The 25189-nt window shown below is 34.2% G+C and overlaps 1 protein-coding gene across 3 annotated transcripts in view; it reads left to right on the top strand.

The window, feature by feature from the left end:
• Positions 1-23396, top strand: part of parp8 (poly (ADP-ribose) polymerase family, member 8) — a 66098-nt gene extending 42702 nt beyond the window's left edge. Inside the window, 15 exon segments of one of the 3 annotated variants that reach the window (NM_001077175.1) lie at positions 2783-3365; positions 4778-4831; positions 5370-5465; positions 8391-8483; positions 8790-8915; positions 9013-9078; positions 10783-10850; positions 11607-11655; positions 16109-16221; positions 19459-19531; positions 19836-19905; positions 20038-20111; positions 20253-20322; positions 20420-20504; positions 22117-23396. In NM_001077175.1, coding sequence (NP_001070643.1) covers positions 2783-3365; positions 4778-4831; positions 5370-5465; positions 8391-8483; positions 8790-8915; positions 9013-9078; positions 10783-10850; positions 11607-11655; positions 16109-16221; positions 19459-19531; positions 19836-19905; positions 20038-20111; positions 20253-20322; positions 20420-20504; positions 22117-22219 — 1723 coding nt within the window. In that variant the 3' untranslated portion in view covers positions 22220-23396. 3 annotated transcript variants of the gene reach the window in all.
• The last annotated feature ends 1793 nt before the right edge of the window (positions 23397-25189 follow it).

Genomic DNA, 25189 nt, shown 5'->3' with positions numbered 1-25189 from the left:
ATTATTATACAATAACTTGCCTAATTACTCTAACCTTCCTAGTTAACCTCATTAACCTAGTTTAGCCTTTAAATGTCACTTTAAGCAGTATAGAAGTGTCTTGAAAATATCTTGTCAAATATTATTTACTGTCATCTTGGCAAAGATAAAATAATTTAGTTTTTAAAAATGAGTTATCTTCCCTCCGTTGAACAGAAATTGGGGGAAAAATAAACAGGGGGGCTAATAATTATGACTTCAACTGTATTACACAGCTCCCTGCCACAAAAGTAAACAACTACATTACAATAGCTGACCAACTCTTTAAATAAATTTAAAGCTTGAAGAAGGAAAAACAAACTTATCTACCTATTATTATCTTCATTCAGTAGTAAGACGCCACCAAACAGTCCTAAGAAATCTATTATATATATATATATATATATATATATATATATATATATATATATATATATATATATATATATATATATATATATATATATATATATAATAATTCGAAGTAAAGCTGATCTGTCGTACCCAGATGTGCTTGTTCTGTTAGTTTAATGGGTTGATATTTGGGAATAACCATGCATATAACCATGCAATACAGTGGAATGTTGTGGTTGACCAGTCAGAATCAAGCTTTTCAAAAAGCCATGTAATGAGTATTTTAAAGATTAAGTCACACTTTTGGCAGTTTTTAGTCATAACATTCTAGACTACACTAGACTTTCTAATCTACACTTGCTGTATCTGCTAAGTTTTAGAGTATGTAAATGTTTAATTAGTTATATATGTAAATGTTTAGATGAATTCAGTACAATACAGTTTGTAGTAGATATTTACTACCGGTCAAAAGTTTGGGGTACATTTTTATTTCATACATTTTTTTAAGAATATTATTCTATTCATCAAGGGGGCATTCATTAAATGTAAAAAAAAAAAAAAGGTTAAATATGTATTAAAATTTTAAATGACTGCCCTCTCAATGTATGTAGTTTCAAATGAAATGACTCCAGTCATTCCTGCTTTTATTACTTTTACCATTAATAAAATTAATAATAATAATAATAATAATAATAGTAATAATCATAATAATAATATTAAAGTAATTTTTCTGAAGGATCATGTGACTCTGAAGACTAAAGTAATGAAGCTGAAAATTCATCTTTAAAATCACTGGAATATATTATTAAATTAAGTTTTAAACTACTTAATTTCATAGTGCAATAAAATTACACAATTTTACTAATTTGTACTGTATTTTTGATTAAATAAATAAAATCAAAAAATTTAATTTTTGATTAAATAAAAAATAAGGAGAAGCTTATTTTTAACCAATTAAAAATCTTACTGATCCCAAACTCTTATATACTACACTACCGTATTTGTTTAACCAAAAATTGGATCTAATTGGAATTGCATTGTAAGCCTTAAAGAATAATTAAAATGTAATTAATTTTCTTTTCACCTTTAAAGTTTTTAGTTACTAAAAGTATACTCCCAAAATCATTCTGCATAAATCCGCAGATTTTGTACAAAATTCTGAATCTGGCCCTGGTAATGGGTTTATTATAAGCAGCCACTTCTGTATAAACCTGTGAAGTCTATAAATTTTTCTGTAATAAAAAAAAATCTTTAAAAAAATTCTATTAAAGTCATGTTGGACTTGAATCACACTGTACATCATCCTTTGTTATGTCCACATAAGGCCACATGAAGTCATTTCCCAAATTTCATCTAGATACAGTTTATATGTAAAGTATTGAACACACCACCATTTTTCTCAAAAAGAGGCAGTGATAGCCCAGACAGTAGCTGAAATCTCTCAGTAGTTATTCAGCAAGCCTCTGTTATTTGTCATTGTAAATTGATATTAGCTGCTTTGTCCAACATCTACATTATCAGGATGATGAAGATAAAAACCAGGGTGGACATTTCAGCAAGACAATGATTCAAAACACAGCCAAGGAAACTCTCAAATGTTTCAAAGAAAGAAAATCAAGCTGTAGAATGGCCTAGCTAATTATCTGACTTGAAACTAATATAAAATACAAATTAAAGATCAGATTTGATAGACGAGACCGATGGAATCATCAAGATTTTTTACACTGTGAAAAGAAAATCACACTTGCGAAATTCATGTGACTTTTCCATATGAAAGATGTTCTTAAGCTGCCATCAGCAAAAAAAGTCTTTTATATAAAGTATTAAATATGTTTTAGTAGTTCAGTACTTCTCCTTATGTCATTCTGTTATTATTACACATAACTAATTTTACAGATTTGTATTGTTTTGTTTTATTTTTATGTTTGTATTGTTTGGGTTTTTTACCAAAATCTGTAAACAGCTCCTTAAGGAAAAAGCATGGCATTTTCAATACTCAGTATAAAGTATTCATACTATATATTATATATATATATATATATATATATATATATATATATATATATATATATATATATATATATATATATATATATTTGTATGAATAATAAAATTATACTAAAATGAATCAAGATAATGCAGAAAAAATGCTCATGCAATTTGTCAACAGAGCGTAATGCTTTGTATCTTATTAACTTAAGCATGACCTGCTGTAGTTCATTAGCGCAAGAAATGCACATTCCCACTGTGCACTGTGTAGACCTCAACATGAAAAATGAAATGGTGTAAATCAGCCAATGAAGCATTCTAAAATGTGCAGGATTTGCACAAGCATAATTGCACAATGTCTTTCTGTGCTCCTTAGCTCACGCTGTTTGATTAATGTGTTTTTCTTCTTGTGCAAACTCAGATCCCCCAGCTACCCTCCTCCTGGCTGTGTAAAGAGCAAAAAGAAGCTCAAACCCGAGCAGGATGGTGTGTCAAAATCCCACCGTCTGTTGCGGCGAACGTGCTCCAGCACGGTGAAGCCAGAAATGGACGGCTGTGTCGGCAAGCCGCACAAGCTTTTAGGCCACTCGATCTCCAGTGACCCACGCATAGAGCAACATCAGCCCCTTAAACAGCCCCACCGGCTGTTGCCGAGGCCCTGCTCGACTGCTGTGAAGCCGGAGGACTGCCCGCCGCTGCGGCCTCACAAGCTGTCGCCGCGGTCGAGTGCAGCAGAGCCTCGCTGTGAGCACGCTGCTGGCAGTAGCGATGGTGGTGCTTTGAAGCCCCACCGGCTCCTGGGCCGCTCCTGCTCTGGTAGCGTGCGGACTGAAGAGCTGGATGGCCTGAAGCACCACCACCGTCTGCTCAGCAGGTCCTACTCCAGCAACACCAAGATAGGCAAGAGCGACATCTTTAAAGAGCCTGTCACCGAGAGCAGACGCCTCTCCCTTACCTCAGGGCTAATCGGTATCCTGGCCCCATCACTCTCTTCCACACCTCAGGTAAGGACACTTAGGAATGCACGAGATCTAGGGGCCGTTTGGTCATCCCTGTGAGTTTTTATTTGTACACTAAGCACTGTGTGGGACTCACATCAATATAGGTGGGAATAGACTTGTGATGATATTCAAATTTCCTTTTTTGCAATTTAATTGATGACACTTTTGTCATGGTATACAGTATTATTGCAGATAATTTGGTATTAACCTAAACTGCAAAAAAGGTTACTTTAACAGGTAGAATAACAAAAAAAGTAGTGTATTTATTTACTGTAGAAACATGTTCAGAGTAATCATAAGTGTTTGAACCTAATTAAATTGTAGTATATATATATAAAGTATATAAAATACAAGAAGTAAGACTTTAAACAAAAGTCTCATTGGTAAATATTAGCTAATAGATTAAAATAAACAGTGAGAAAAAGCCGATTTATTACAGTAACTATGTTAGTAAAAAAAATACAACAAAATTTTATTAGTTAACTTTATTTAATAAAAAAATATGACGTAATCAGATAAGGACTGTGATTCTAACGTGTTATTAGGCAATAATAAAAAAAAAATGACATCACTTGAGTTTAATTAAAGCTTTTGTAGATTTTAACATAAGTTTAGTTTAATAAACTAATGTTTTTTGAAGTCTTATTGTATACAATAGCCCAATATTTATAAGACAGAAATTTCAATCAATATTTCAGCATGTAGTAGGTCAGATTAACATGTAAAAATTAATCATTAAAAATTCACAGTATTTTGACGTGCCCACGGTATCAATATTGTAAATATTCATTATCACTGTATTTTGAAATATTGAATATTGGTATAAATGTAGGTGGGAATGAATGTTCAGGTAACAGCTGTTGCTTGACTGAAGATACCTCTGTGATTAGTGTTGTTGTTGTTTTATTGCTGTTTAAGCTACAATACAGCAGGTGGCTGCGTTTGACATGAGAATAGATCTAATTGAATGTTTTGTACAAACACTTTGGATTATTTCAGTTTATTGTTGTGAGCAAACAATAAATATAAACACTGATGTAAAAGACATAAAGTCTGTTGATTTTCATAAAGACTAAAGTTGCTCATCCAACAACCCCTCAGGGGCTTTCAGTATTAGGCGTAGCCTCTACACTAGAGCTTATGTAATAAGTTAGGACTGACCTCTGACCTCATTTGATTGGTGGTTTGGTTTGGTATAACAGCAGTATTTAACAGCAAAAACAAGGTTTAACAATTGTACTGTTGATTACTTTGACTGGGCAGAGATGAGAGAATTTAATAGGTTGACTGGAGATTAATTAATAAAACAGTTTGCAGCAAGGTGCTGTAATAGCGTCCCACAAATGTCCTGAGGCATTGAAAACAGCTTTGTGTACTTTGCTAACAACATTTTTTCTTGTTGTTGTGTTGTGTAGCCAAATGTCGGAGCCAAATCCATTCCAGTAAGAGACAGAGGCTTCCTTGTTCAGGTAAAATTAAAAATATAAAGTACACTGTACAACAGTGATTAATTGACTTTAAAAAAGAAAGCAAACTTGTTGGGTTATAATCATTAAGTAAACAAACTATGTGCATTTTGCATTTAAGGCAACAGGTTTACTCCCTTTTTTGAAGTAAAGTAACAGATTTTTTTACGGTGTATCTGCATGTCCCCTTTTGCTTTATTTTATTAATCAAACAGTATTTGGGGTCTGAGTTTTTACTTGCAAAATCCTGTCTCTGAAATAAACTAAGCTTGAAGGCAATAGATTGACATTCTCCAGTCATTAGTATTCTTGTGACTAACACAGAATGTGTAACAAACCTTTAAGAAAAAGTCATCTGTTATTACTCCCAGTCAATCCCAAATGGAATGGAAAATGTTTTAATTTTAATAGAATTCTTCTGAATTTCTATTAGGGGTTTGATGGAGTTTTTCTGTCTCTCTGAGGGTACAAGTGTTACTGAATGGATGTTACTTATACACTGTATGTATTGATAATGATACAGTATGATGTGTATTTGCAGACTATGGAGTATGCAGAGCAGCGTATCCCTGTGCTGAATGAGTTCTGTGTGGTCTGTGATGAACCTCATGTGTTCCAAAATGGACCAATGCTCAGAGTGAGTCTGTTTGTTTTGCCAGCAGAAGTACTGGGTTGATATTAGGGCTGGACAATAATTCAATATCAATATATATATCGCAATAGATTTTTTTTTCAATAACGGTGATATGATTTTAAACCCATTTCCGGTATTTCGATACAATTTGCATATATATATATATATATATATATATATATATATATATATATATATATATATATATATATATATATATATATATATATATATATTGTATATATATATATTAAAATCTTATACATCATCACTTATCACTGTATGACGTCAGTGCTCAGCTATCAGAAAGATGCTCAGCAGTTGGTTAAGCTCCGTCGCGAATGAACAAGCTTTCACAAGTAAGAATGCAGATGGAATAGTTTATAAGAGAGGAAAAACTAATGTTGTGGTGTGGAAGTGGTTCATCTTTAAGTTTCGAAAAACTTATAGTTTTCGTGCTCTGTAGCTTCAAACCAGTCAAGAGAAGGTGTCGAGAAGGCAATGAAGCAGACACAGATGGCTATGAGGCGCCGTGTAGGATTCAAATCAACCTTCGCTCATCAACACATACATAACACGTGCATATACACCTTGAAATTACTCGCATATACACCTATACAATTTTTTTTTAATGTTCAAAACATTTATGAAACTTGCGGATATACATATAAACTTGATGCATGCATACACCCGCATTTGCAGTTAGATATAAACTCAATCCTTGCATAAACACCCACATTAACACTCACATACACATAAACACGCTGCATGCTGGCATATGGCACTCGTGCAAACTTACAAAATAAAATTCACAAACATATTTTAAAATAGAATTTTTTTTTATTAATATAGGTATTACATCATTTAAATAATAAAAATGTGTTTTATAAAATAATATAAAATATTAGTCTATATAAATAGACTGTATAAAATATATAAGAACTGTTTTATGTTAAACCTTTTTAATTTAATTGGGTAATAACACACACAAATATAAATAGAAAGGTAGAACCCTTAAAGGACGTTCAAGATGAAGAGCAGCCAGAACTATGAATATACTTAAACAACTGTTTTCTATTGCAAAATTTAATGTAGCCTATACTCTTTTTGATTTTTTTATTATTATAATTATTATTCTTTTTCTATGTTTTTACATACAGTGTCATAATTGTCAGATTTTGGAATTATTTTGATTGCTAAATATTTAGCATTTACAAAAAAAACGTACGAACTGTCTCTATAAGCTGGGTCTAAGAGTTTTATTTATTTAATCGTTTATTTCACATTTCTTGTAAAGGCTAAATACAAATAAAAAGTGAACATATTTTTTGTGCTGTTTTTATTTTATTTTTTTTAAGTTGTAAGAGTCTGTAGGTATTATAGACTTTTTAGGCAGTTCTTTCCTGGCTTTTTAATATTGTCCATATCGATATTGGAATTTTATCGTATCTACGGAAATTAAGAAATATATCGTGATATAAATTTTTGCCATATCGTCCAGCCCTAATTGATATAAGTCTTGAATGCTCTTAAATGAGCCAGTAAAGATACCAGAGTGTTCTAAATAGAATAAGTATTACTCTAGCATTCAAAAATTTAGGATTGGTAATATTTGTTTGGCTAATCCTTTAAAAAGAGGTGTTCAAGAACTGAGTTTGACACCCTTTTCATAGATCGAGCCAGTTAATTTGGTCACTTACACTTTTAAACATGAAAATAATGCACAATATAAATGTTTGTCCACACAAGCTTGACATAGACTTTTATTGAACAAATCAAAGAGTAATTTACTAGAGTAAAAACCCATGTATGTAGTTGTTTTCCAGGTACACAAACAAATTATATTCAGTAAATTGAACTGAGTTAATTAAACAGTTCATATTTTAAAATCATTGTTTAGGTTTTCTTCTTGGGAAAGGAACATTTGGATATAAATGTTTGTCTTGCTGTAGCTGTAAAACAGTGAGCTGCTAAAACTGTTATATTTTTCATACAATCTTTATTAAGGGAAATTTACATAACGTTTTCAGGCAAAATAGGAAAAATTTTGCAGTTTGCCAGTTCATGACAACCTAGCTTTTGGGACTGAAAAAATAATGTAAATCTGAAAACAGGTTACAAAAATGCTGATGTTGTCGTGTCCATGTAAACACCTGAAACTCTACATACACACCATCACTTCTGTTTAATAACAGCACCAAATACTGGTCTGGCATACTTTTTGACTACATCATTGTCTTGTAAACGTAGCCTGTCCAAGTTTGAAGTCATCCAGAACAGTCTCAGCATTTCCTTTTTTTTTCAGCAGACTTTCTTTTGTTATCTCCAGATTTATTTTGCTGTGTGTGTATGTTGTAAAAATATTAGCAACCTATATAAGCCATTGACTATTATCTGCCAAAATCCAGATCTGAAACACAACAACTTACACAAATAAGAGGGAAATGGGGGAGGTTTTATCTTGCAATGTAAAGCGTTTGAATGTTCAATTTGTTATTAGCTACATTATATGGCTACTTAAAAATTACTTTTAAATATTTGTAGAAAAATATCTGCAGGAGGCATTTTGATAAATATGCAAGTTATGTGCAGGTTACTTATTAAATTTAAAATCTTAACATACAATATTTCAGTCAAATTAATTAGTCAAAATAAAAGGGAGACTATTTCTGTTTTCTCAGATATTACATTGCATGTTTTAGTTTAATAATAAAAAAATCTAAGAAATTTGAGAAAGCAAGAAATTATCTTTATACTGTACATTATCTTTTCATAAGCCAAAATATTTGTTCTTATTATTTTTCATATTATTGTTCCATGTTGTTCTATTTCAAACATTTGTTTAATAAAAGTGATAAATTTCTGTTTTTGATTGAATGATTGATGACAATTTCTGCTCTAATGAGCTTGTTTATATGTGTCCTGCAGCCCACAGTGTGTGAGAGAGAACTGTGTGTTTTCGCCTTCCAAACGCTAGGGGTCATGAATGAGGCTGCTGATGAGATTGCCACTGGTGCTCAGGTATAAATAAACACACAAATTCAAGCACAACAAAAAAGTGGAAAACTGATGTAATGGATGCACTCAGACATTCTTTACCAGAGTATATGTAGTCAAATCTCCTTCTTTTTGTTTCTTATTGTACATATTGTAGTTTTTTAAATTGATATGAAAGTGCTACAACATAATAATAGACATAATATTTATCCTGTCCCAATCAATTGTGGCTTAACCAAAAGTTTAACAAATGGCCCACGGGACGGCAGTTTGAGAACCCTGGTCTACAGAATAACCAAATGCCTTAACAAACCCTATTTGTATGCACAGGTAGTAGATCTACTAGTCTCCATGTGCCGATCTGCGCTGGAGTCTCCGAGGAAAGTTGTCATTTTTGAGCCATATCCCTCTGTGGTGGATCCCAATGACTCACAAGCACTTGCCTTCAACCCCAGGGTACTCAAAACTCTAAGAGCATTCCATTCAACCTGTCTAACGTTTAATGCTGCCATTAAGGAAGAATGTTACACTGATTGTTTGGGTTCTTCTTCAGAAAAAGGACTATGACCGGGTGATGAGAGCACTTGACAGCATCACATCTATCAGAGAAATGACCCAGGTATCAACTAGTTTATTGCAGTAGCAACCTTTTGATACATTGTTTCAGTGCTTTCAATCTTTTAATATTGATAAATTTTAGTGGGATTAAAATATACATTATAGTATGTGTAATATCTTATAAGTAGTAGATTTAAAAAATATATGTTCAAATAACATTTGATTAAACATATAAATCAACAAGTCCTTGTTTAAATTATAACCGTATACTATGGTCAGTGGTCTAATTGTAAAAAAAAATTCAAGGTGGATGGTACGGGGGGTGGGGTTGGGTGGTGTCCAGTAGCTACACACACACACACACACACACACACACACACACACACACACACACACACACACACACACACACACACACACACACACACACAATGATAACAAACAATGATAACAAAATAGGTCTAAATACATTTTTAATGTGAGAAAATGCTTTTTTTAATAACCACCAACCATTAACAATCTTAAGCATGTCATTTTCAAGAATATCATGAAATTAAAAGGGACAATAATTAATGGACAATGTCAGTCTTTGACCACAAGCAACTGTTTGATTGACTAAATATAAATGTACCTTTTTATTTACAACAATTTTTTACCTTATGTGGCTCAACTACTTGAGCTTTTTAATAAATGAACTGAAATAATATCAGGATGATTATCCTACAATCAGATTAAATCCATAGAATTCTTCTTGACACAACAAGATGGCAAAGAAAAAAAAAAACAAAGTTAGCTTTTAGATAAATTCACTGTTTATTTATAAATTGACTGTCTAACAAGCCGTAGGAGGTGGCATGAGTGCAATGAAATTAACAATAAAAATATTATACGATTTGAAACTAAAACCCCCAGTAGATGGAGACAAGTCTCCGTCTTGTCACTGAATGATTCATTAAAAAGTTGTTTAAACAGATAATTAATTTACAAATGTCTTTCCGAATGGACGACTGATTCATTGTATCATATCAAAGCTCAAGATTCATTCATAAACAAAACTTGGTATGGAGCTGTACAATGGCTGAGCTGTTTGGAAGCATTTTCGAGAAAACGGCGCAACATTTGGACAACAGTGATTCTAAAAATGCATCACATCATTTGTGCTCTGATTTTAGAGATAATAATAAAGGTTTGTTTTAGCAACAGGGAACCTAGAATCTGCTGTAACTTCGATATTATTGGCAAAACTTGGGTTGATAAAGTAAAGGTTAGTTTTGTTAACTGTGTTTTACAGTGAAAATGCAGTTATGCATGGCAAGTATAACATACATATGTAATATTAAACAACTAAACATCAATGCAAAAAGTTGCATGAACTGCTCTCTTTGACATTTTGAAAATCGTGCGAAATGACGCAATAAACTGTATTATGCTTGTGCATGACGCCTTATTACAGTACTGAGTTATGATTGGTCAGTTATTGTTGTTTATAAATTATAAAATCATAAATTACCACAAAATAGAGAATTTAAATATTTAATTTGCATGATAAGTTTTACATTACACACACTGTTGTTAGTCTAAAGGCGATGGTGGTTTTACCAAGGGGATGCTTTTTGTAATTTTTTCCCAAAGGGGTATGCCACCACAAACCCAACCCCCCCTTAAATCGAGCACTGACTATAGTGTTTTATAGTATGCATACAAGTTAGCCAGTGCTTTGTTGTATATTTGCGAGAGTAATGCGTTGATCATTTCTCCTGCATAGGCTCCATACCTGGAGATCAAGAAACAAATGGACAGGCATGATCCTTTGGCTCACCCACTACTGCAGTGGTATGATAGAATGACACTTTTAATGCTTTTCTCTTTTACTTCTGCATTTGAATGATGTTCTAAATGTGATGGTCCGCTCTGATAGTTTTATTTACATGGTTACAGAGAGCAGGTATCATTGTAGTATCTAGGACAATCAATGTCATCATGTCATGTACAATTACTCAAATATGTATGTATGTACCTGTATAGTTGAAGTCAGAATTACTAGCCCCCCCCGGTTTGATTTTTTTTCAACACACTTCTAAATATAATAGTTTAAATAACTCATTTCTAATAACTTATTTATTTTATCTTTGCCATGATGACAGTAAATAATATTTGACTAGATATTTTTTGACACTTCTATACAGCTTAAAGTGAAATTTAAAGGCTTAACTAGGTTAATTAGGTTAACGAAGCAGGTTTGGGTAATTAGGCAAGTTATTGTATGATAATGGTTTGATCTGTAGACTATAGAAAAATAAAGCTTAAAGGTGCTAATAATTTTGATCTCAGTTTTTTTTTAATTTTATTAAAAACAGCTTTTATTCTAGCTGAAATAAAACAAATAAGACTTTTTTCAGAAGAAAAAAATTATCAGACATACTGTGAAAAATTCCTTGCTCTGTTAAACATCATTTGGGAAATATTAAAAAAAAATGTAAAAAAAATCAGACGGGGACTAATAATTTTGACTTCAACTGTACATTGAATGAATTCAATTTTACTTGTGAATGTGTCACAGAATCACTTACAAATGGATTTTCTTTGCAGGGTGATATCTAGCAACAGATCACACATAGTGAAGCTCACAGTTACTAGAGTAAGTCTGATATTTTATTTCTATTATTAAAGGGATACTCAACCACAAATCTACCCATCATTTACTGACCCTCATGCCCCTCCTGGTTTGTGCAAGTGGATGAAAAAAGTCCATGTCAACCGGAAGTTGCTAAGGTTTTTATTTTAGTGTTGATGTGCTTCCAACTGAAACTAAGTATTGAATAAGTGGCTGTGCTTTCTTTTGTGCATCATTTCCTAAAGTGCAAACCAACAATAAAAGAGGGTATTAATATAGAGTTGCTATGGAAGCTCTTGGGTTGAAGGACCACCACTCTAAACGCAGATGCAAATTCTCAGACTTTCATTGAAGATTAGCAAAACAAACCATTTTTTTCAGTGGATTAACTTGAACCGGTTAATTATTCACCTTAAGAATAACAATAGGAGCTAGCAAAATAAACATTGCAAGTTTGGATTTCAAGTGGACTTTGAAGATGATGCTTCAGAAACTACACAAAGGGAAATAAGTGTGCATTACAACATCACAGCATTTAAAGGGCACCTATTTTAACCCTTTTACCAAGTAAAATACCAAGTAAGTTTATTTGATGTATTTGTGGTGGAGTCTATTTAAGCCTTTCTGAAATGATGAGTTCCACACAAATGCAGTTTGCACACACACAAGCACATATGCGTGTTTACTGGCATCATGCGGCCGTGGTGATTATACCGGTTAAGAATTACATGATGATTAATTGACAATAACTAATTATTAAGGAGCAGCTGATCACAGACAATTGTAACATATGTTTAATCCTAGTTTCTGTGTAAAAAAATGTTTGTTGGCATATGTATACCTGTTGTTATGCAGACATGGCACCTGTCAATCAATTCGGTGGACAGGGAAAACCACACTCCTACGTCACGTTGTGATTGGCCTTAAAATGGGAGGGATTTGAATCCCCAAATGTTTTTTAAAAAATAGACTTATGTTTAAATCCCTCCAATTTAACAGTGGACACACTATACCTACACACAGTTCTGTCTAAATAGCTCACAAAATTAGTTTTTCATCATAGGTGCCTTTTAAGTAACCGTTTATAATCCAGTTTATATGCTCCCCTAATTCTTTTGTTTTTTAACTACAGAAGTTCAGAAGCAAATTTCAATCTGTTTAGAAAGAAAATAAATAAATAAATAAGTTTTACATTTTTTTTTGGTAAAAAAAAAAAGTCAAAAGTGGTCTGATGTATGTAATAATGTCAGTACATGCTTCCTGTGCAACAAGAATTAAATATCTGATTAATTATATAATTAATTTAATCAAATGTCCTATAATAAGTGCAGTTAGTCTCATTTATTACTGTCTGCTTAAATTGAAGCCTTCTTTTGTAAATGTCTTTAAAAGATCAGAAGATTTTTATGCTAATGCCAGGGTTGCCAATCTTGTAGATCAGGTTAACACTTGCAGTGGGTTGATTATTATTATTTTTTTATTCTGCAGGTTATAGGTTTGAGATACTGCATCAATTATATTTTTATGGTTGTGTCGAAATACCGAATTTATAGTCTACCAGTTATGAAAACTGTGCTAGAATAATGAAACAGAGTAGGCACACTTTTGTGAGGTGCAAGGGCGCTGGAGGAGAGACTGTGCGTGGCTGTTTCTGTTTCCATGGTAACTGATTGTCAGGACTTTCCAGGATTATTGTTGCTAAAAATAGCTTTAAAAGTATATGTTATCTACAGTTCATTGCTTACAGTTTTATTAGAAATATCTATAATGTTTATTTTAGATTTTAAAAAAATATCTATAATTAAGACCGGTTACTGACTGAAGCTAAGATGGGATGCACCTGGTCAGTAGCTAATGGGAGAACACATGAGAAAACTGGGTTGCTGTTGGAAGTGGTGTTAGAGAGGCTAGCAGGGGGCGCTCAACCTGTGGTCTGTGTGAGTCCTATTGCCTAATGAAGGGGACACCATACTGTCAATGGGCGCCATCTTTCGGATGAGATGTTAAACTGAGGTCCTGACTCTCTGTGAGAGTGTCAATAAAATCCCATGGCACTTCTCGTAAAGAATCCGCTTGTTAAGTGGTGACGTGTTTGTGACGTATGTATACTGTTTCCGGGTCCAAGCCGCCATACATTTGAGTGGAGAAATCATTCGTTTATGATCACGTTTTATTCCTATCACACATTAAAGTTAATTTTATATAAAATCATAGAGTACACAACCATCTCTGGGCTTGCTGCATAACAAATACCAAAAATTTAACAATTTCTAAAAAACGTATCACTTTCTGGCCATCGGATATTAGGCATGGACATATATATTGCGATCGTGAATTTCGAAAGCATTAAATTGCTTTGTAAACGTTTATTATTACCATTTCATGAGTCTCGCCTTTCAGTTGAATAGAGCGCTTGGACCGGGAAGCCGCTTCGCGTGACGTCACACCTAACAAGCGGATAGGAGTGTAACCCCGATGTCCTGGCAAAATTCCCTCCATCATGGCCTCTCAATCATCCCAATTCACCAAATTGGCCCTATAGCTGGTGTGTGATGAGCACTTTGCCATTGCATCATCCAAGTGAATGCTTCACACTGATGGTGGTGTGAAGAGACCCCCTCTCATGATTGTGAGGTGCTTTGGATGTATGGTTATACATGATAAATGCACTATATAAAATACACATTACATTAATATTATTTTGTTTATAAATGACACCATACCAATTTTGAGGTACAATTATTTTATTCATGAAAACATAATCTTTATGATTGCTAATATTCTGATTGTCAAATAAATACATTTTGTATAATGCACACAGTGATGTAAAATATGTACTTCATGAATGGGAGTGGCATGTTTTGTATTTTTGTATTTTTGGTTTAGTTTGTTTGTGATTGGGTCAAAATCAGGCTAGTTTTTAATTGGCCAAAGGGCTGGTGTGTTGTAAAACTTTAAGCAGTTAAAGAACCGTGTTAAACATATAGGTCTGTGTTGCTAAAGACCCAAATATGTAATAATAATATGTAATAATTCATATATTATGGGTTAGCAGTTCAGTAGTGACAACTGTGTTGTACAACCAAATTAACTCCAAAAAGTGACAACCACAATCACAAATATTCTATGCAGTGTGTATGGAACATAACTGAACAACTAGCTGTAAATGACTAATCAGAGATGTGTGTGTCTCTTCTGGATGTGTAAAGAAATTACAGGGAAAGAGCTTATATTGCTCATTCATGCTGTCAGATCTTAAACACACTGGAAACAAACCAATAAGCCTAAAATTTTGATGTTTTATATTGGAAATAAAACAACTTAACAATTCATGAATGGAACAGCTGTATTCAGTTAAAACATTTTCAATAAATCCAACAGCACTGCAAACGTGCTCTGTGAGCAAACAAAGCACAATGCCTCTATTGATAGTTATTTTGCTTCAGTTACAGAAAATAAGGAGATAATGAGAGGTAATATATTATTTTGTTTATAAATAGTGAAAGCCAAAGCAGGTAGCATAAAAATGCTGTGCTGATTGTCTGTTAATTGCTTCATGTTTCGTACACACATGAAACATGCAGGTAATGGGGTATATGCACACAGACTTTTAATTTCAGTTAGCCAGCCACAGGGCTTCCGCATAATTGTCATCCCGTACAAAATTGCCGCATTTAAGATCTGATTTCTTTAATAAGCAGCGATCTTCACTGCCTGGCTGAGATGCGATATAAAGTGGGTTACTGACCAAACAAGAAGCACTGCATCAAATTATATTTTTCCTCGCCATGTCTTTCAAATATGGAAAATAATTTTACCCTTGTATTTTTAATTGAGTTTCTGTGATAGCCTGCTGCTAATGACGGCACTTGCGTTTAAACGGCCTTTTGTCTTTTTTTGTGCTGATTATATTTGAATTACATTACCACATCGATGCTGTAAAAGGTACCTTCTAAAATTGAAAATAGTCACATAAAGCTTTCACCGGAAGTTCATCATTGGCTGAAAACACTGTGCATATAGTCTATTAACTGCTGTGTACAGGTACAGTTGTCACTCCTGAAACATCACTGTGTGTACTGTATATTCATAGATCTGGGTTGGGTTGAAGGTGAGTAAATGATGAGAGAATGTTCCTTTTTGGGTGGAGTATCCAGATAAGCATTTGTTAAAAAAAAAACTCCCAAAAGGTTTCTGCAAGCAAATGCTCTAAAAAATGTAAAAATCTCAGATGTAGATTAAGAGTATCAGGGTTAGGCACGTAATGATTAATCCTTTATAGAATTACTGGCTTAGCTCCCTAAGAGAGCAGCATGGCTGTTTAAGAAAGCATCTTTTAGTTCTTCTGTATTTTTGAAGACTATTTTAAATTCATCGTCTCTGTGAAACTTTTCAAAGTCTCCAGCTCAAGAAGAGAAAATGATTAAGGCGTAACGTCTCAAGTATATTCTCTTATATCTTGTCTCCATCACAACAGCAACTGAAGTTCATGCACACACCCCATCAGTTCCTCCTGCTCAGCAGTCCGCCAGCCAAAGAATCCAACTTCAGAGCTGCCAAAGGCCTCTTTGGGAGTACCTTTGCTTTTCAGTAAGTTAATTCTATCTCAAACAGCCAGTGCACAATACACCTGAGCAACTGCACTTCCTTTATCCTTGACCTACATTATTACAAACCCATGATTGGGGTACAGCAGGGCTTTAGGAAATTGTGTTTTTTCTGGTCCTGAATTGTATTCTAATTTCAGTCTGGTTGGAGCTGGTCATTATTTTTTGTAAGCCTTTGGCACTTTTGTATGCATTATGAAACAGGCACTTTGTGCATGGTTTGTGGGTGTGCTGAACAAATGCTGTAGTTGCCAAATGTCAGGTTATACACTTCAACCTTGCAGAAATATATAATGTCTTGCTTTAAATGCTTAATGGCATTATGATTATGTCCACTTATACTAAATATATTACATTTGGAAGTCAGCTCAGAGGAAATCAGTTCCAGCTGTCCAAATTCTCCCATTCATTTCACACCCTCATGTTGTCCCATAGACCTAAGGTTTTTGTTGATTCTCTGAACACAACTGAAGATACTTTTACAATACTATCTGCCATTTCTTTTCATCCACTGACAGCCTGTTGCTGTCTCTCCAAAGCTTGAGAAAGGTAGCAAAGACATCATTAAAATCAGTCTGTTACATTACTCCAGTGGCTCAACCTTAATTTTATGAAGCAACAGAAATCTTTTTTTGTGCACCAACTATATTTTATTAGGACCGTTTGATTATGGGAAAAATAATACTTTTTTTGGTCAATATTATTCATTCATTCATTTTCTTGTTGGCTTAGTCCTTTTATTAATCCAGAGTCGCCATAGCAGAATGAATCACCAACCCATCTCTGGGAAACACCTGGAGGAAACCCACGCAAAGGAAGGGAGAACTTGCAAACTCCACATAGAAATGTCAACTGAGCCGAGGTTCGAACCAGCGACCCAGCGACCTTCTTGCTGTGAGGCGACAGCACTACCTACTGCGCCACTGCCTCGCCGGTCAATATTATTAGCATGATTAATTGAAAGGATTATATACTGTATATATAATCCCAAACCATCACGGTACAGGCCCTAAAGGTTTGGTTCATGTACTCTAATGACTAATACTGTTTTCCAAATTAGGTTAAAAAAACTTCACAACTGTGCAACAACGTTGGAGAAATGCACAAAGAATGCATCTTTGCACATGATGCAGTGCTCAAAAATAGTTCCACCATGTTGTTGTTGACATGTCAACTTGCTACTGTAAAAAGAAGCTAGCAATGCTTTCCCAGCCTTTGAGTTCTTCTGATTGGTCCACTTATTTGAAACTGTTGGGCACTGACCGTTTTAACCCAAAAATTATACCCAACGTCAGAGATTTAATCAAAGACCGTTTACTGAAGATTGTTTACAGTTTCATCAGCAGAAGCCAGCTTCAACACTCACAATCAGTTCGTAAGGTGCTCTGCTTACATTCTCAAACTAACAATAAATATACTCTAACATAATGGCACTAACTGCATCATACATGTAGCTGTTTTAACCTGATTGGTTAAAATACTGAAAGACAATTTTCTAGGTGTGCAGAGGTGGGGTCATATCTCTTCCAAGATAGGCTATTCAGAGCTGACCCCAGACCTGTAAGAATGATCCACAAAAGAATATAACCCACACACATAGTAAAAACTGTTTTGTACTCAGCCATCTTATCAAAATTGCTAGAATTTATCATTTCATACAGTAATATTTATTAGGGGTGAGTCAGTTGGCATTTCTGTGTGGAGTTTGCTTGCTTGCATGGGTTTCCTGTTGCTCTGGTTTCCCCCACAGTCCAAAAACATGCGCTATAGGTGAATTGAATAAACTAAATTGGCCGTAGTGTATGTGAATGTGTGTAAGAATTAGTATGTATGGATGTTTTCTAGTACTGGGTTTAAGCTGGAAGGGCATCTGCTGTGTAAATCATATGCTAGAAAAGTTGGCGGTTCATTCCGCTGTGGCGACCCCTGATGAATAAAAAAACTAAACCTGTGATATGAGTAATATACTAGTTACAGCTGTTCAAATAGCATCAAACGTCCAGTTCCACAAGAGGTCTCAGTGACCCCTTGAATTGGTCTGTAGATTCTGAAGACAAATAACTTGGCATAGAGAAAAAGCACTTCATGGCACACATATCATTCCTGTTTTCCTCTGAAGAGGGATGACAGCATATAATCTAGGCCCCTAAACATTATTGATAATCATAAAGACAAAAGAAAGGATATGTTACTCCACCCTAGAGCAAACATCCATCAGAAAATCCACTACTTTAGATCTGACAATTATGCGAAAGTCGAAATTCTTTTATCTTGACACAGAGTCATAAAGAAAATGGTCTCTTATGTCTCATTTAATGCACAATCATTGTTTTTTCTAATGTTTTAGGAGTCTCTCAATTATAAAGATTTTTTTTTTGGTTAGTCTTTTAAATTTGTACTATTGTATCACAAAAAGCTTTTTAGTTCTGGAGCTGATTTTGACAAAACACTTCTGTTTATTAAAACATTTACAATTGTAATTCTCATCACTAAAACTAATAAAAAATTGTATACAGTTATTGAAAATTAAAAATACAAATTAAAAACAAGGGCGAGGCAGTGGCGCAGTAGGTAGTGCTGTCGCCTCACAGCAAGAAGGTCGCTAGTTCGAACCTCGGCTCAGTTGGTTTCTGTGTGGAGTTTGCATGTTCTCCCTGCCTTCGCGTGGGTTTCCTCCGGGTGCTCCGGTTTCCCCCACAGTCCAAAGACGTGGTATAGGTGAATTGGGTAGGCTAAATTGTCCGTAGTGTATGAGTGTGTGTGTGGATGTTTCCCAGAGATGGGTTGCGGCTGGAAGGGCATCAGCTGCGTAAAAAACTTGCTGGATAAGTTGGCGGTTCATTCCGCTGTGGCAACCCCGGATTAATAAAGGGACTAAGCTGACAAGAAAAAAAATGAATGAAATTAAAAACAAATAAAACACATTCTTCTGTGTGTTCTCAGATTTAAATTCAGATTTCTTTAGTTGTGTTCAGAAAATCAAGAAAAGTCAAAGGGTGAGTGATTAATGACAAAATGTTATTTTTTTGTGTAAATTATCAATTTTAAAAGCTGTGATTTAAATGTGCCATCATAGAGTTGGTTTAAAATCTGTCTTTTGCAAAAAAAAAAAAAAAAAAAAAAAACTTAATTCAAGCTACAGCTGTGAAATGTCTTGCTGGCTTGAGAAGACTTGGGTGTTGAATTTTCAGTTTTGAAACTCCCTCTTTGTCTCTTTCAGTGGATCGCACATAGAAAACTGGCACTCCATTTTGAGGAATGGTTTGGTCGTGGCATCAAACACGAGACTTCAGGTAGTGACTAGATTTTCTTTTAAAGACAGATCATAATGGTTGAAGGGAATGAACATATTTTTAATGTAATTAGTCTCGATGAGGTTTGACTATGAAGCCAATGTTTTTATTAAGGAAATATAATGCAATAGCATAATTATGCATCATTTATTTTTAGCTTAAACCTTTATACAGTACGTCTCTAGAAGAGTAAAAACATGTACACTGGTGGGAATGGAGAGGGGGTATGGAGATATTTCAGCAGACACTTTTTGAAATAATTCCAGTAACTCACTCTCATAATGCTTCATTGTTTTTTTTTCAGCTGCATGGTGCAATCTATGGGAGTGGAATCTATCTCAGCCCATTATCAAGCATATCCTTTGGCTACTCAGGTCTTAAAACCTTTATGAACAAAATATCTTCCAAAAACACTGACTTTCTACATCAATGTTTGCATAATAGTATAATAAAAATATTTGTTACATGTGTACTTGCCTGGCATACTTATCTTTTTTCCACCAAAGGGATGAACAAAAAACAGCAGAAAGTTGCTTCAAAAGATGAAACTGCTGCCAACAAGTCTACTGTTCATTTGCAGGTATTAAATGTAGTAAATGTTGTTTAGTACTATTTAATAATCTTTAGCACATTGATTGCTTTAAAAAAGGGCTTTATTCACAATGCTTGGCATCCTGAAACCTGTTGGACATGAACCACATTTTTCTGTTTTTGCTTTCAGTCACAGAAGAAAGGCCAGAACCCACAGTTTCTGCAGAGCCGCAACCTGAAATGCATAGCCTTATGTGAAGGTTTACATTTGACCTTAATATCTTAATATAGATTGTCATTTGGAATCTGTAAAATGCTAATTAGTAATTATCACTGTTTTATTTTATAATACACCAGTTATTACATCTCCTGACCTGCACAAGCATGGTGACATCTGGGTGGTTCCAAATACAGATCACGTCTGCACACGTTTTTTCTTTGTGTAAGTACATTTATGTTATCTATGTACACATATACTGTATATCAATCTTTGTTTCTGTTGCTAAATGTAGATAGTATGTCTCATTGTCTCAAACAGCGCTTATATGATGGTGGAGAGGGCTCAAATGCTCTTAAACTAACAAAAAACATGCTAATAGAAAAATATTAATAAAGGGAGAAAATGTCTTCATTAATTTGACAAAACATGCACATGCGAATTTTCACAACACATGCAAATACAGAAACACACTGCAAATAGTGCACACCACAACAAAAATGTGTTGGTAGAACCCAAAAATTGACAATTTTTTAAATTAATAGTCGGCTGCTTCCAGCTTAGGCTACACTAAGCCAATAAAAATTTGAATATGTAGTTTTTGTCTCCACGTCCACACTACTGTTTTTATATTTCTGTCATCCACATTAAACTGACTAAAAATGCTTTTGTTCAGTATTGCACATGCACACAGACATAAGACACTTTTACCTGCGTGATATTTGTATGCTTCTGCCAGTGAACAGTAGCTCCCAGTAAATGTTCTGTGTCTTTTTAAAAGAGCAATATGGAGCATGTAAAAATTGACATTAATCTTAAATAAACCTGTCAAAATGGACAGCATTCAAAAAATATGCTTTACAATGTCGTCCACCATGTTAGCTGAAAGCCTGTTTTCACAGTCTACACTAAAGCACAAAAACAGTGTTTTCAGATTTATCCACTTTGGACAGCATTTTCATTTCCTAAAAAACGTCATCTTAGTGTGGATGGAAGCCCAAAACTAAAAGAAATATAAGCACTTTTAAATGAAAAGGTATTAGTGTGGACATGGTCTTAGGTACAATCCAAATAATAATGTTTTCCAAATAAGTGTTTTTCTATTTGCATGTGAGTTTTTTTCAACACACACACTACAGCACAATCAAACTTTCTAAGCCACCAAAGTATTAGCTGGTTTGTGCACACAACATGGTTAAAAATAACTTAAAAAAGTAATTTTATTAAATTTTTTGCAAGTAATCACTTCATAATTTATTCCCATAATTCATATGAACATTTACTAATTTTAGAAAGAAGGCCTGATAATAAAGCCTGATTTCAACTTCTGTATCAAATGATTCCCATATCCCACAGCACATGACTTGAAAATGTCACTGTTAAAATTGTCAGAATTTATTTCGGCATTCTGTCTGTGCTGCTCTGGAATAATACTTTCAAAACACTAGTAGGCAGTGGGGTTCCACTGTCATTTCAGGACTGGGTGTATCTTGCTACTGTCTCTACTGGCAATGTGTTGTATTATCCATAATAAACACACACCCTGAACTGACACGGGAGCGAAGACATTAGTGGATAAAATCATTTTTACAGAACAAAAGTGTTCTTGGATCTTCGTATGATTACAGTTGAACCACTAAAATATAATTCAGAATACATTAACATTCAATTCATTTGAGTGAATCATCAATCTCTATCTCACTTATTTAAAGTGTTCAGAATATAAAGGCAGCACATCTGATATTACCAATCTTCATTAATAGTTGAAGAACTGAACTGAATCTAACTAAAACTCCTTTTTTCTTCTTTTGTCTTGTTGTAACCTCTCACCGTCTAGCTACGAGGACGGACAGGTAGGTGACACCAGTATAAACACCCAGGAGGCTGGCATTCACCGAGAGATCCTGCGAGTCATCGGCAATCAAACAGCCACTGGATGAAGGTTTCTGAACACAAAACCGCTGCCTTGACCTCTTTCCCAAAGCTGGACATTTTGAGGGCAGGAGGCCAATACCAACTGTATTTTTGGTAATCGCCGAACACACGAATAAAACAAAAAGGATATTCAAAACACACTATTTATACGATTCTCCCCCCGGGATACATGCATATTTACACTGGCGATTCAAACTCTTACCATTTTGCTAAGTTTATAAATACAAGGTACATTTTGAAAGAGCATGGTACGTCTCTCAGTTCAACTGATGGACTACTTATTTTTTTGTAAACACACGAAAAATGAAAACACTTTGAAGAATACCGTATTTTAAGACTTTCCTGGAGAAAAAAAAAACAAACAAAACAAAAGAATATTCCTGTGTGGATATGCGCCATCTGACCTTGTTTACTAAGAGTTGTACTTGTTAAAGTACATTAATTTGTGTATACAAAAGGTGTCTACTGTATATGCACTTTATTTTTCTTAACGTATGATAGATGTTTCAAACTTCCATATAATCTTAAATGCCTTTCAAAGACAGACGTATTTATTGTTTGACAGCGCGGAACACAAGCGAGCGACTCCTGATGTTTACAGCAGATGGAGAGCTTTTGATCGTGTCGTTTCAAAACGGATCCCTGTGCTACAGCTAATATGTCATGCTACTTCAAATGTAGCTGTCGGTTTACAATTTCTAAAGGCCTCAGTCTAGAATTTGCCCAGATTTCCTAAACCTGCCACTTCATTAACTCTTTTATTTCAAAATACACAGTATTGCTGTAACGTTTTCACTGATGACTGAATATACACAAAAATCATAAAGAAAAAGATGACTTTATATATTCGGCAGCAACAGCTAAACAGATGATGCATGTTGCTTTTACATTTTCAAAGAATTTGTTCTCCTTGGTATGGTTACAGAGGCTTTTTTGATAAGGACAAAACTCGGCACCCAATTGTAAAATGTTCTTTGAATATTTCAATATAAATCTTTTTTGTAAGGTGATTTTAAGGCAGAATAAGTGTTTGCTGCTTGTTGTTTATACATTGTAATGTATCAACAGAGGGTTCAAATGTGTGAGTATTCTGTTCGATTTTTGGCAATTCTTTATAGTGATGTTTAGACACCTTTTGTGGTTGTTTACTTTCTAAACATTAAAATCTTTGGTCATTTGAAACCACGTCATCTATTTGGTGATGATCATCATCCAGTATAAATACACCACCTGAAAAAACTCTTGTCGCCTGTACAGGTTTTAGGAACAGCAATTAATAACTTGACTTTTAGTTGATCATTTGGTATCAGAAATGGCTTATATGAAAGGCAAAAGCCTCTAGATTACACTTATTATACCAAAATAAAATATGATCAGGCCTTGATTTTTAATTATTTAATTTGGAGAGTAAGGTCTGACTCTTTAAAGTCTTGTCATTTAACAGAAATAATGTACAGTATAGAATATAATGTCATGGTGCAGTGGAACAATAATTAATATTGTGTATGACCCCCATGAGCTTGGAGGACTGCATCCATACATCTCTGCAATGATTCAGATAACTCATTAATAAAGTCACCTGGAATGACAAAGAAAGTGTTCTTGCAGGACTCCCAGAGTTCATCAAGATTCTTTGAATTCATCTTCAATGCCTTCTCTTTCATCTTACCCCACACATGCTCAATAATGTTCATGTCTGGTGACTGGGCTGGCCAATCCTGGAGCAACTTGACCGTCTTTGCTTTCAGGAACTTTGACATGGAGGCTGAAGTATGAGAAGGAGCACTGTCCTGCTGGAGAATTTGCCCTCTCCTGTGGTTTGTAATGTAATGTGCAGCACAAATATGTCGATACAAAGGTCTCTCGCACGCCCCCATACCGAATGTAACCCCAAACCATGATTCTTCCTTCACCGAACTTGACTGAATTCTTAAGAATATTGGCTCCATGCAGGTTCCAATAAGTCTTTAAACAGTATTTTTGATGATTGGGATGCAGTTCAACAGATGATTTATCTGCTACTCTTCCAAATGATCAACTAGAAGTCAAGTCATTATTTATTGCTCTTTCAACTGGGACTATGATGACAAGACTTTTGTCAGGTAGTGTGTATTTGGTTCTTTTTAATTGTATTTAAAATTCTATTTGAAGGAAATGCAACTTTTACACAAAGTCGAGATGTAGCACCACGTTATTTCCCCCGCTTAAGGGCAGAATTATGGGTTTTATTTAAAAAGATTTTAAAAAAGCAGGCACATTAAATATGTAGTAATGATCATTTTGTGTGCAGAAAAGTATTTTCTATTTTTTCATGGGACTCTGAAACACTGGTAAATCCACGATGTTCAATTGCAATATATTCAAATTGTATTTCATAGTAGATTCAGTTGATCAGCTGACAACAGCTTGATATTCATCTCAATCTGAAGTAAACGTTTACGTTATCATAGTCATTAACAATCGAGATGTAAATCAGATTTATTATAACGAGTATTCCTTTAAATCCGCTGTCTGATCAGTTAATTAAGGATTAAAAAGAGGGTTAGGTCTCACAACTACGTCATAACATTTCCATTTATTTATTTTTACTTTGCCTTTCTTTTGATGGACTGTGTTCATATGTGATAGTTTTATTTGTATAGTTTTGTACATTTTCTGCACAATTTGGTAAAAAAAAAGAAATAAAAAGATCATGCTACTTAGCATTTGGTGCCTTATCGATAAGGATATAATGGCAAATATGACAATAATGTCATATATGAAAATACTGTATGTAGTGTAAATAATGCCACAGCAACACGAAGGCCAAATATTTTCTGTAGTATGTTTTTACTTTTTTCCTTATTTTGCGAACTGATCCAGCTTTATGGCTTTTTACAAGTTATGGAAATAGTAGCTTATGTATCTGTTTTATGTTCATTAAATTCAGATTTGCCTATAATTCACACTATTTTGTCTTTTTCTTAACACTGCAG

This window comes from Danio rerio, chromosome 5, assembly GCF_052040795.2.
Source record: "Danio rerio strain M-AB ecotype USA chromosome 5, GRCz13ab, whole genome shotgun sequence".
In the NCBI taxonomy this organism is placed as follows: Eukaryota; Metazoa; Chordata; class Actinopteri; order Cypriniformes; family Danionidae; genus Danio; species Danio rerio.
The sequence above is the reverse complement of the archived record's forward strand: the minus strand, read 5'-3'. Positions and strand labels throughout refer to the sequence as shown.